The 12,442-nt window shown below is 39.7% G+C and overlaps 2 protein-coding genes across 2 annotated transcripts; one reads left to right on the top strand and one right to left on the bottom strand.

Moving 5' to 3' along the window:
- Positions 1–4,447: 4,447 nt before the first annotated feature.
- LOC106819397 (cytoplasmic dynein 2 light intermediate chain 1-like) lies at positions 4,448–10,682 on the top strand. The gene is made up of 13 exons (XM_014824037.1): positions 4,448–4,658; positions 4,925–4,983; positions 5,297–5,331; positions 5,574–5,643; positions 5,994–6,082; positions 6,415–6,601; positions 6,816–6,884; positions 7,156–7,236; positions 7,404–7,483; positions 8,345–8,482; positions 9,039–9,090; positions 9,446–9,538; positions 9,876–10,682. Exons 1-13 carry the CDS (start codon positions 4,631–4,633, stop codon positions 9,957–9,959), a joined length of 1,065 nt encoding a protein of 354 aa, XP_014679523.1. The 5' UTR covers positions 4,448–4,630; the 3' UTR covers positions 9,960–10,682.
- Positions 10,683–10,774: 92 nt separating this feature from the next.
- LOC106819398 lies at positions 10,775–12,127 on the bottom strand (the record flags this gene model as incomplete). The annotated part of the gene is given in 1 exon segment (XM_014824038.1): positions 10,775–12,127. A coding segment is annotated over 1 exon segment (728 nt), but the record flags the coding sequence as incomplete, so codon positions are not given.
- Positions 12,128–12,442: the final 315 nt, after the last annotated feature.

Here is a 12,442-nt window from a genome sequence, read left to right as displayed (position 1 = left end):
GAAAACCTTTGGACCCCCAGCTTCGACATCCAATTTGCTGCGTCCCGCGTTTTCGCGGATTACCCCCCACGTCCCGAATATTCGTGACCGTACGTCGAGCGAGTTTAAGATTTGCTGCCAACTGTGACGGCAACGGACGCTCGCACGGACGGACGCTCGCACGGAACGGTACGCGACGATCATTGCCGATTCTACAAGACTGCATCTGACTATGTCAGAATGATGCTAAAAATATAAAATAAATACTAAACATATACATTACTATAACATGCATATTAGCCCGACCAGGCTGTGCGAGGGATTGTCTATACGCCTGACACCCTTCCATTACAAAAAACATCACTCTGCCAGATCTAGATTGATATGACTCTGTATAGTCTCAAATAAAACTATTCTATTACCATCTATTGACTTCCTTGTTTGAAATAATGAACGTTAACTCACAGTTGTCCTGCCTTCTAAACTAGAATGTATCGTGCTTAATCATTGGTATAACTCTGCAAATTCTCACAGCATTATCAACTTTCCAAATCAGCTTACCCCGCCATGCTTTACACTGCCACATTGGGGGAGTTCAATGCGAAGAGAGACACGCAAAACCTGAAACGGAAAAGACGTCGCCTAGAAAATTACTACGAAGAGTACCATAGCTGCACGATGGCTCTCACGGCAATTACACACAAAGCAATGTGAAACGTATCGTTCACAAATGTCTGGCGCCATTTGGTACGATTGTACGCCCCCCCCCCCCGCCGGCCGGCGTTTGCCTCAGTAGATCGCGCTCGCAGTCGCGCGATTGAAGGCACAGGCAGCAACCACGCGGTCGCGCCACACAATAACCCAACTCTTTACAGGCGCGCTCCAGCTGTAACGATGTAGTCGTTAGTTGGGGTTCGTACTACTGGCGATCTATGGCCTAGACGCTGCGTAGGTGTGCCTGCATGCAGGATAGTACACGGCATGGGACGTACGCAAACCAACATATTTAGACATCAAACTATTGATCGTAACGTACCACACTGCGCGTTTATTGCTTGGACGTCGATGCAAAGTCGATAACAAGCCGGGGTATCAGATATAAGCTATCGGAGAGAACAAGATGGTCGGAAGGGACAGTCAGGTTCTCCCGAGCTTGGTTGAGTCCTTCGCCTTTAAGCCCGTCTTCATAATTCGCGTTCACCATAAAACCCCGCCGCCTTCGTGACACGTTTCTCACGAACGCCGAGTTTTCTCACGGCGGGCGACCTCGCGAGCAGTGTGGTCCTCCACCTGTCGCCTCGCCTCCTCTGTCGCACCTAGGTGACACAATCGGATCTCCCGCGCCGCGGCGAGCTCGGGTGTAGCCGGTGTTTATGCCCCATAACACGGCTTCATTTCGCCACGGGCGACGCTCGGGTGTAAGCCTGCTGTTTCATGCATCATAAACACGGCTTCAATTTCGCACGGGCGAGCGCTCGCGGTGTAGCCGGTGTTTATGCATCATAAACACTCCTCGTACATTTGTAAAAACATGTTCTCGGATGTAGGTGCGTTTGCATGAGCGACCGCCCAGATCGTTTAATATCCCTTGCTTTATCCATTGCCGGATTTTAGTCACAGTCCGGAATGATAGCAATACATGGGGCAAATTCATAAATTTTGTGTTGTATTCGTCTCAAAAAGTCGGGCTGTAACCCCGTAAGTACCTAGCGCCATCGTAGCGCCACTGAATGCGTGACAAGAAAGGTTGATGTATACTGATTCATTGTGATATTCACATGTGAAGCTGTTCTGGGGCGATACTTGCGCAAAATAAGACAACTACGTGTTTAGCTGCAGCCAATGTTGTTGAAACGCGTATTTCTAACCCTAGCAATAACGTTTCTTGGAGCTACATGCATATATGATATACTTATGTACATATGCATTATACATTAATACATTGTACTAAAACAACCTAAAATACCTCGGGTTACATATATCAATCATTATAAGTTTTACGTACTAATGTAGCCTACCGCGCTACCTAGATACTGATGCTGATATGGTCTACAGGGTTGAAAAAACTGATAATTGGGAGGCACTGCCGTCCCAGCGGACATGCCTCTGACGAAGCACGTCGCCGCTCCCGTCCGGCGGCTGCACAGCTCACGCGCCGGCCCGTCGTGCCGCTCGCACGTCGCGTGATCTTGGCTGCGCTCGGGCACTTACCGTGCGACCTGAACCCCGCTGCGACAGCGTGACGTCAGAGCGGTCGCGCTGTGGCGGACTTTTTATAGGGTGGGGGGTGGTTGCAATTTGGTAGGTGCTATGTCCTAAAGGCGTGATTCTTAGAACATTAGTATTTTGTTGACACGTGGCGGGAGCGTCTCGATAGCTCACTGATGCGCGTAGATAATCCGGCTAACAAAGTCCGCGAAGTCAATAGTTCAACCAGCATCACGTCAGGCTCTGAAGACCGGCCATTATTCCTATTATCATCAAAAAATTATCTATTTTATTAGCGATCGCTGATTCAGTGACTTGGGTTCGGAGGGATGCCCAGATTATTCCGAATTTAGCAAGAGGCTTTAACAGACATGACCTGAGAAAATCGAACACAAAACCAAACATGGAGAGTTTTGTAGCTTCCGGCATGGACTTTAGGCTCGGATTTGACTATTTTGTATGTCTATATTTGACTTAAATTTACCATTCCTTTTCATTTTAGAATAATGTAGAAGCGTTAGTAGATAATAACAAAATAATACAGTTTGCGTAAAATTTTTTATTTTCCTGTGCCGGCAGCCTAAAAATTACTTTTTTTCTTACGCGTAGCCTATTTTAGGGCTTTGGGGCCAGCGTACTATTTTCAAAGCATGATTTTGTAAAAATTTTCATAATTTTGATGCACTGACTCTAATATTCATTTTCATCATCATTCAGCCACTGCAGCACAGTAATTAACCCAACCGAGGCTGTGGTGTGACTAAACTCATATATATACCTCCTAGCAATACCGTTTCTTGGAGCTACACCATATGAGACTATCAGTGTTAGGAAACGTCAACAAAGTTACATTCGATCACATTTTTTTTAGTCTCATTTCACTCGACTAACGAACAATTCACATTCTTATTCAATCTTCATCACACCAGCACAGATATGCATACACAAGTACACATAGTAGGTTAACATGGACCAAGACAGGAAACCAAGAATTAAATCACTGCCGTAATGATGGTATGGTTATATTTTCAAGTTTCTCATTTTTTTGATTTACTTTCCTTCATCCTTTCAACTCTTCTGTTACATCGACCTGAAGCAGTTCAGAACATTCAGAACGATGTTTTAGTTACTTGAGTATGTTAAAAAAAACTTCTGTACTGGAAATCTCTAGGAAATGACCGAGAGAGCTTACTGGGCCAGTTTTTACTTTTGTTTTCTCCTCCCCAGTCCAGGGGTACCCATGCATAATGATATCCAATGCGGTCCGCCACATCCGCAAAGTACAAGTGCCTAGAATCTAGAAGTAGACTTCTAGAATATTGCTTCTAATAATCTAACTGAATAAAAATAGTCCACTTTCTACGTTTAAGAAAAAAGTGACGAATTCAGTTTAACAGCTTTTGATTACTGGCGTTCAGGTGTCACTTGGTTTTGTTTGCCCTCACCCCCCCACGCATAACCCCTGCGCATATAAAAACTTATTGTTACGTGGGCATAAAAACTCTGCGCGGCTGCCGGTCTGTCAACGGTCTGAGACTTACCCCCAGTCTGAAAATTACCCTAGCACCTCGTGCCATGCGGACGCATGCGCAGCTAGCGCTGGGTAACGGGGGGGTTAATGAGACTGCCCGCGCCACAGTCTGAGATTAGATCTGGGCAGTAGGAGGTTAATTCAGACTTGGGCTGTTCACGGGTCTGAGATTACGCCCAGTCTGAAATTAACCCCTGCCAAATTAAATCCTAGCCGTGCCCAGTATAGGTGGGTAAATTCAGGACTGGGGTAATCTCAGACCGGTGTCACGGTCTGAGATTTACCCCCAGTCTGGAAATTACCCCCTGCCAAATTCATATGCCTGTGTGCCATAGGTGGGTATAATTCAGACTGGGGTATCTTCAGACCGGTGGTCACGCGCTCTGAGATTCCCCCAGTCTGGAAATTACCCCCTGCAAATTATATTCCTGTGTGCCATAGGTGGGTAATTCAGACTGGGGTAATCGTCAGACGGTGTCACGGTCTGAGATTACCCTCTGAAATTACCCCTGCAACACTTATATACCTGTTGTGCCCATAGGTGTCAATCCGGCTATATCTCAGATAAGCAAGGGTAATCTCAGACCGGAGGTCCTGTCATGGGTCTGAGTTACCCCCAGTCTGAAAATTACCCCTGCAAGATTATTATCCTGGCATTGTGCCAATATAGCGTGGGTAAATTCATGACTGCGGAGAATCTCAGGACCGGTTGGAATTCGAGGATCGGATCGAGGGAAGAGAATCGCGATCCGATTCGATTTCGGTGGATCGTTACAGCCCTACTTGCTAGTAGTATATCGGCAAATAGTCGGAGTAGAAGATGTAGTGGAATTGCAAGAAAGTCATAGTATATGTGTGTAATTTATTGGCGTCTTTTTCAGTGATAAGAGCTTATGGGATGTCGCTATTGACATGTCAAATGCACCATCCAACAAGGAAGGTATACTGTATTATAGGAGAACTATTTCCCTCCATGAGTATTGGAAGTATAATATATCATAGCCTAATTGTAGGATTAACAATATATATACTGGTTGGTATTTTTGATAGTAACAACCGTTTGTTACATGTTGATGATGTTTGGCTTTTTCCGGTTAAACAAGCTTTATACAATTCTGATATGCATGGACAGCCTATAATATATATAACTGGGTAAGATGTAAATTATATATATTCTACAGCTAAATCTGGATCTGTATTCCACAGACGATTCTACATCAAACATAGAAGAAGGAACATTATTATTATTAGGAAGTCAAAACTCGGTAAGGAGTTTACTAAAATGACTGAATTTAGTGATAGCCATGATTTTTATACTCAGCCTAGTATGTGTAGATGAGGCAGATTTTTATAATTAACATAGAAGGACAATTAATTAAGTTATAGTAGAATGTGTTATCATTGATATTTTTAAGATATTTAATTGAAATATAATTGGGTGAATATAATAACAAATAGTATGCATTGACAAATAATTTTTTCTTGTAATAATTATTCTGTACATGCAATTAATGTTGTACCAACTGTATAGAAGTCTAGAAGAAGATTATAATATGTCGTTATGTATAATCATTTTAGGGGAAGACATCAATAGGATTAAGACTGTCTGAAAGGTATGGATTCCAGCTGTTTTTTCCTTGAGGTGCATAATTATAATTATATCATAGCATAGACTGACATAAATTAGCTAAATAACTTATAATGATTATGAAGTATTATTATTATTGGAATAGTTTCGGTTGCAATAAAGATAATTTTTAAATGAATTCCTATTCATATTAGCATTGATGTACATGTTAAACAATGTATTCTTATGATAAATTGTTAATATATCAACTTTCCAATCTCCCAATAGGGATGAGCAAGCCAAGCCCACTACAGCATTGGAATATACCTACTCTAGACTCAGCCGAGGAGCTAAATTGGTAGATATCTTTGATTTATACAGGTATTATAAAGTGAAAATATGTAGTTGGGATTTAGTTCTCGGACAACATTGTTGAGGTAAACGTTGGTCAGGATGTAAATATTGTATAAATTAGGACTAATCATCATTCTGGTAATGTCCTCCTGAGTTTAAGTTGTGAGAAACCCATTGGTTTTCGTTGCAACGATATGGATTTTGGTTAGTCAATGAGAGAAGTCGTCTTATGATACATAAAGATCAGTAAAACTATTCACAGGTACTTTAGTGGCTAATAGCATATTATAGTACAGCACCTTTCGCATTTTAAGGCTGCGACATATGTAATAACTAGTACATGTTCTACTACAGACAAGAGATGTTCTTCACATATGGGAGCTCGGAGGGGGAACGTCACTTACCAAGTTACTGGAGGTACCCATAAATCCAAGCACACTATTGTGAGTAGTGATAGACTAGACTGGACTGAGACTGCACTTACATTAATTAGTCACTGTTCAAAAAAATATAACAGTGACTAACAAGAGTTTGATGCAGGTTATAGAGTATTAATGAGAGAGTGACAAAGAGTAAACCTTTTGTTTTCTAGCCATCTTGACTTCTATTTTTATCTGCGTTTTACAGCTCTCCTTAAGTCACACTTGTGGTGCATTCTGCATTATACAATAAGATATTGAAAGTCGTCATCATATTCAGTTTGAAACGTGGAGTGAAATGCACAAAAGAAATTATGAAAAATATTTGATCTATTTGAGAATTTACTGTTTTGCAGCTCATTATCCATTGGAATTGTGATTGACCTTTCTCAGCCAGAGGTCATGTGGGTTACCTTAGAGACTTTGCTGCAGGCATTGAACTTAAGGCTTGATCAAGTATTCAAGGAAATTGGTAGTAGTAATACTGATTTAACGAACATGTTGAAGAGGCAAGCGATGAAAAGAATTGGAGATGACCACAGGGTATGCATAATTACCAAAACTATACCACCCAGTATAAGCCATGCAGAATACGTCTGTTTAATCTGCAGTTAAAAGTTAAATATGTACAAGTGAAGTTACATTTTGTCAACATGTTTGTTGAAATATGTGCAAAAATACAATTACCTTCCACCTTATCATTTTATCTAGTTTATTCGTAGTTACTTAGTTCTATAATTGGTTTTGATAATTCCAGGACATAGACATGCTCAACCCATTTCCTGTTCCCTTGGTAATAATTGGCTCCAAGTATGACATATTTCAGGTATTGAAGTTTCTTAATGTGTCAGCACGTGAATTTCTGTGTCATGTTGTTCAGTCTACCCTGCTATCAATATACAGTGATTGAACACTCTAAATACATAGTAAATAACTTTGCTAAATATCAACCTTTAGAAAGTCATCAGTTTATAATATTGGATTCATAATATAATGTGTTTGTAGTAGTTTGAAATTATCAAAAAATCAGGTTAGTATGTGTTGTTCATAATCAAGCGCTGTTGATAGTACTTAATGCTTTTCTTGAATAATTGCAGGACAAATTTGATTCTGAAAAAAGAAAAGTCATCTGCAAAACTCTTAGATTTCTAGCTCACATAAATGGAGCAGCACTACATGTATGTTCTTCAGTTATTGAAGTAAAATTCCCTGCTATGAAATCCTAACAAATGCTGGTTTTCGGTAATAATTGATGTAAAACTAATGCGCGATAAATCGGAGACATGTATACAAATTATGTAGTTCATGTACACATTTACTATTTATTGTTGTTTACATGTTATAGTTCTGCAGCACTAAGATAGATGGACTTATGCAGAGAACTAGAGCTTTGCTGGCAATGTCTGCCTTCCCTGCCACACTAAGGTTTGTGTGACACTGCCGAACTACTGCAGACGATAGGCATGATCAATAGTCTGGTTCAATTTCCCAATTGTATCAGCTGTATATTACATGCATGGATAATTAAGACTGTAGGTTATAACAGGGGTAGAAATTAACTTTTGAACAAGGGGGTCCAACGGACTCCCTGCCCTCAAAAAGAGGTAGTCCGCAGCAAAATGAGGGAGTCTGCAGTCTGAAGTTCAAAACTAAAGATATTAACAATAACGTGTGTGCTTATTTTGAAGATTCATGCGGTTGCACATCTGCCGAATTATCTTTGGACATTTGCTGAAAAAATACGGCAATTCCGCGAGGCCGTGCACTGGAACGAACTAGTTAGTATAGCAGAATTTTTAGGGAGTCACACGGACTCCTGCATGTCAAATCAGGGAGTCTGGCAGGAAATCGGGGAGTATTTGACTCCGGACTCGCGTTAATTTCGCACCCTGTTATAAGATGTTGTTGCTCGATAACATTAGCAGCATAGGTATGTGTAATATTTTGGTATATGATACTATTGCCCTATTTTGAGAAATGATGCACACTTATCATGTTCTGTTAGAATATCTTCTGAGATTGCAATTGTAAGGGATTCTGTGAGGACTACTACTCACATATTCTGTTGTGATGGGTACTATTTCTATTATACAATAATTTGTGCTTATTGTACTACAACATAATGTAATTAAATTGATATTGGTGCATATATTCAGCATCGCCCCCGCCTTAGCCGATCTTTCAAATTGATGTCTGAAAAAACACTCGCTAGATTAATGCTACCTTCATTAATTGTTTACGTGATGTTATTGATAACATTTCACATGCAACCATTTGTTTTTGTAGTAAGCAGAATGATTCAAAAGAGAAGAAAGTGTTGCTTGATCATAATAAACCTGTCATCGTCCCGTTTGGCATGGATTCTATGGAAATGATAGGCTCTCCATTGCTCCCTGCGGGTGATATTAGCCAGGTCACGGCAAGGTACAAAACATTACATCGCTACACGTTGACACTGAGATATTGTAGGGGAACATTAGTCAAGAGTTTGAGTTAAGTGTATTAAGACGATTACGGCATAAACCAATAGTATATACCTACATATATCTATTAGCGGTCATTTCCTGTTATTATTATTATTATACATCAAATCACATGTAGAGGGGCAACCTGGATTTTAAGGAAACGACCACTGAAAGTTTCAACACATAAAAAAATGCTAGTGAATACTGGGCCACAAAATCGCTGATGTAGCATGAATTAATTCTATAACCTAATTAACCCTACAGTAGCGTTTCCCAGCGAGCAGAAACTATGAGCTAATTGATGGCTTCCCTGCAATTAAACATAGTTATCAATTTGAGATGAGTACTAGCAGTTGTATGCTAATCTATGTAATAAAATCACGCATATTACTCATCACAGAGATTTACCGCATTCCTAACACAAGCACGCATGCACGCACGCACGCACGCACGCAGATGATGCTATAATAGTCTAATGCGAGTTGATAATTGATATTGATTATTAAATATTGCAGAACGCCATTAGAGTTGTGGAAAAATTCGTACACCAGTTTCTTTCCACAACAGGTAATATGATACTCTGTATTAACTATTTAGCATTCTACCCTATATATTATCATCACCTGTTTAAAAGCACATCTATATATTTATAGCATTTATGACTTCGATGATGTTTTCAGTGTGAATGTATAAATGTATCCTCCATGACAGAAAGTCGGTGTTGTTATCAAGATTCTTAATCTGAATTTCTGAGTTTGCGAACACGCGCATCAATTTCTGATGTCACATTTTCTATATCCAATGTGCTCAGTTTTATAGTATGATTTATTGATATTTTTATACAATGATCCAACCTGAAATGATTAGAGCTTCATTCAAACTTTACAAACACGTAATGGTAACTGGTTTTTACATTTGCCAGAGCTCTGCTGCACCACTGAGACAGGAAGACCCAACAAGTGACCCTCAGTACAGTGAGCCAACCATTGACGCTGTCCGTAGACAAAGAGACGAGGTCAGTATACATGTATATACGCTACCACGAGAAACAACACGATTGACATAGATTTGAAATTAAAAACCGTGCAAACCGAGTGATCTTTAAACCTTGAATAAATCTGACCCTATAAGTATATATATATCTGAAGACTCCTGAATGATATGCAAAATTTATATTATGCCATTTAGTCTGGAATATCGCATTTTGAAATTCAGCTACTTTTTGCAAGATCGGTATAACCAGTTTTATAACTGAATTCTCGAACGTGAAGAATGTAGGTGGCTAGATGTAGCATGCTTTAATGCCCTTTCTCGCCCAGTAAAGTTACCAATGCAGTGCAATTTTCTTTTAGGAGCTCGAACGGTATCGGAGGTTAGCAGAGCAACGTGCTGAAGATGCTGCGAAAAAGGGCTTGCAGGCTCACGTACAAGCTTAGCCAACCGCTGCATCGATGACCCAACTGTGACCTTTGTACAGGTGATACATTTATAATGCTGCGAGAACCTGAATATGTTCCCTGCACAGATGCCAGCTATACTCTTGTAGATAGTCTTTAATAAAATCGTGTTCTGGATTTTGAAGGACCTGATTATAGTTTATTGTAGCCTGTAAATATGCTGTATATAGAAATTTGTTAAAATGCTTAGACATGTCTTCTGTGTGAACATGTTACTGAATTCATTTTTGCTTGGTTCGGGTGCAGTGGAAATAGTCCAATTTAATCACTGAATGCACAAAAGTAGAATAATGGGTTCTTTATTCTAAAATATAAATCATAGTATTGCTACAGGTATTCCTGCATTTATGGAGACTAAAAAACACCTCACTTATACAGTAATGTATCAATTACCAATGTTATTGGGCTAATCCGTAACATTCTTTTTTGACAAACGTCTGGGAAAGTGCACTCACAGGTATGACGAATTTGACTATTTAAGCATATAAGGATTATATTCTTTATGATCCTTGGGACAAGGATTAATCCGTCTATAAACTAATAATCTATATGTAAACATTATCTATTTTGTACATCACATGCACTACACGTATTACAATACATTCAACTTTTCATAAAGCTCAAAACTTATTTGTCATAAATAATTTTGCAACATGTATTGTAGTCAATGTAGTGCACAAATAAACATAACTTACACAGGTATATCTTGATATTTATTGCTTTTTCAATTTTGTAATTTTTTCTTAACACAATCTTACATAGAGTACACAATTAAGTTTAATAAAAAAACGCCCTTTAGGCTTTGCTATGTAGTGTTTAAAATGTTGAACAATAATGAAACAGCACAACATGAGCCAGTGGGTGAGGCTTGATAGGGTGCATATATGTGTTGGCTCACTACGGACCATTTTTTGTGATTTAATGACAATTTGCTCTATTCAGGGAGCACAGCCAAATTACACAGAAAGTGTAATCTTGAAAACATTGTTTGTGAATATTTATCATGTGAACATTTATCAACGTAATAATTTGCCAATACAAGTTGATAAATAACAAGATACGGGGGTCAAAATAGTAAAATTCTTCAATCTGACTGGTATTACACCAATTATAGGCACTATCTTGTAGACTGGAGGATGCATTGTATGAAACAAACCTGGCTATATCTTTGACCTAGTTCGGTGAAATATTTACATGAGTCAGAGTGTAATTCCTCCATATAAAGACAACATGAAATTTTAGGACTTAACATGAAATAAGTAAATACTCCTTATATAATTCTTATGATGGTGACATAATAAACTAGAAAAACACATTTACACACGCTTACTAAACTATTATAAAACAAAAAATGACACAATTTAATATCTTTCTGCACTCATTTTGTAATGAGGTTACACCGATTTTAACACGCCTCCTTCACATAGGAGCAGTGTGAGTGAAGGGCTGTGCGACTATTTCATATGGTGGGGGAGGAGATGGACCGCTTTGCAGGCCCTGAGCTTGGGCGCTATATTGGTTTGTGTGAGGCTGCATTGGCATACCTGTATGAGGCATAACAGTACCAGGTGGAAATGTCTGACCGGCAGGAATATGATAGACAATGGTTCCGGGGGGATAAGCAGTGTTGGGCAAAATAGCTGGCTGTCCAGGCACACCCTGAGGCACCGGGGCATAGTAAATGATAACCGGAGTTTGAGAACGCCCACCAAGACAGCACACAGCCTTGCAACAAAGAACGGAGGACCAGATAGCTACGACAAACTCTGTCACAGCTATGATCAACAGCAAGGCACAGATTGTTAATCTACCTCTCATATAAGTTACACAAGCCGGATCGACTGGTTGATCGTAATCGGTCCTACATGAATAATGTTGAAGGCTGTGAGACGTCCAGACTATGAAAATGCTCTCGAATATTATCATAACTCCCGCACCGATGCTTGACAGCATGCTCATGACCATGATAAAAATTATCAGACACTCGTTGGTATTTTTCCGACTTGCACAAATTCCCAACCCTCCGGCGATGATGAAGAGAGGTGCAAACCATATTCCCACTCCTATGGCTGTAGCACCATGGTAATAGTAGAGAGGTTTATCAACGCTCAAGAAAATCACTTCCAGCAATACCGACAGTGTTCCACAGGCAACCTACAAGATATGTGAGTGAAGATTATCTAGCAGCATACTATATTAGACAATACAAGTCACGTAATTAAGTAGCAGGTGCACATGCCATGCAGTACAAATGCAACAGCAGGACAGTTATGAGCCAATAAACCAGTTTTGGTTATATAATAGAAATTAAAATGTTCAAAATCGAGACTGGCTGGGTTTTCAAACTCATTTCCAAGCCTGCTCGGAAGTTTGGAAGCTGCCACTTTACACGCTAGTATTCAAATCTCAGCCAGGGTAGTGAATTTTCGCAAGGTGTAAATACCTATCTCATAAACCCCCGT

This window comes from Priapulus caudatus, unplaced genomic scaffold, assembly GCF_000485595.1.
Source record: "Priapulus caudatus unplaced genomic scaffold, Priapulus_caudatus-5.0.1 Scaffold3338, whole genome shotgun sequence".
Classification (NCBI taxonomy): domain Eukaryota; kingdom Metazoa; phylum Priapulida; class Priapulimorpha; order Priapulimorphida; family Priapulidae; genus Priapulus; species Priapulus caudatus.
Note: the sequence above shows the minus strand (reverse complement) of the source record. Positions and strands in the feature narration are given on the sequence as shown.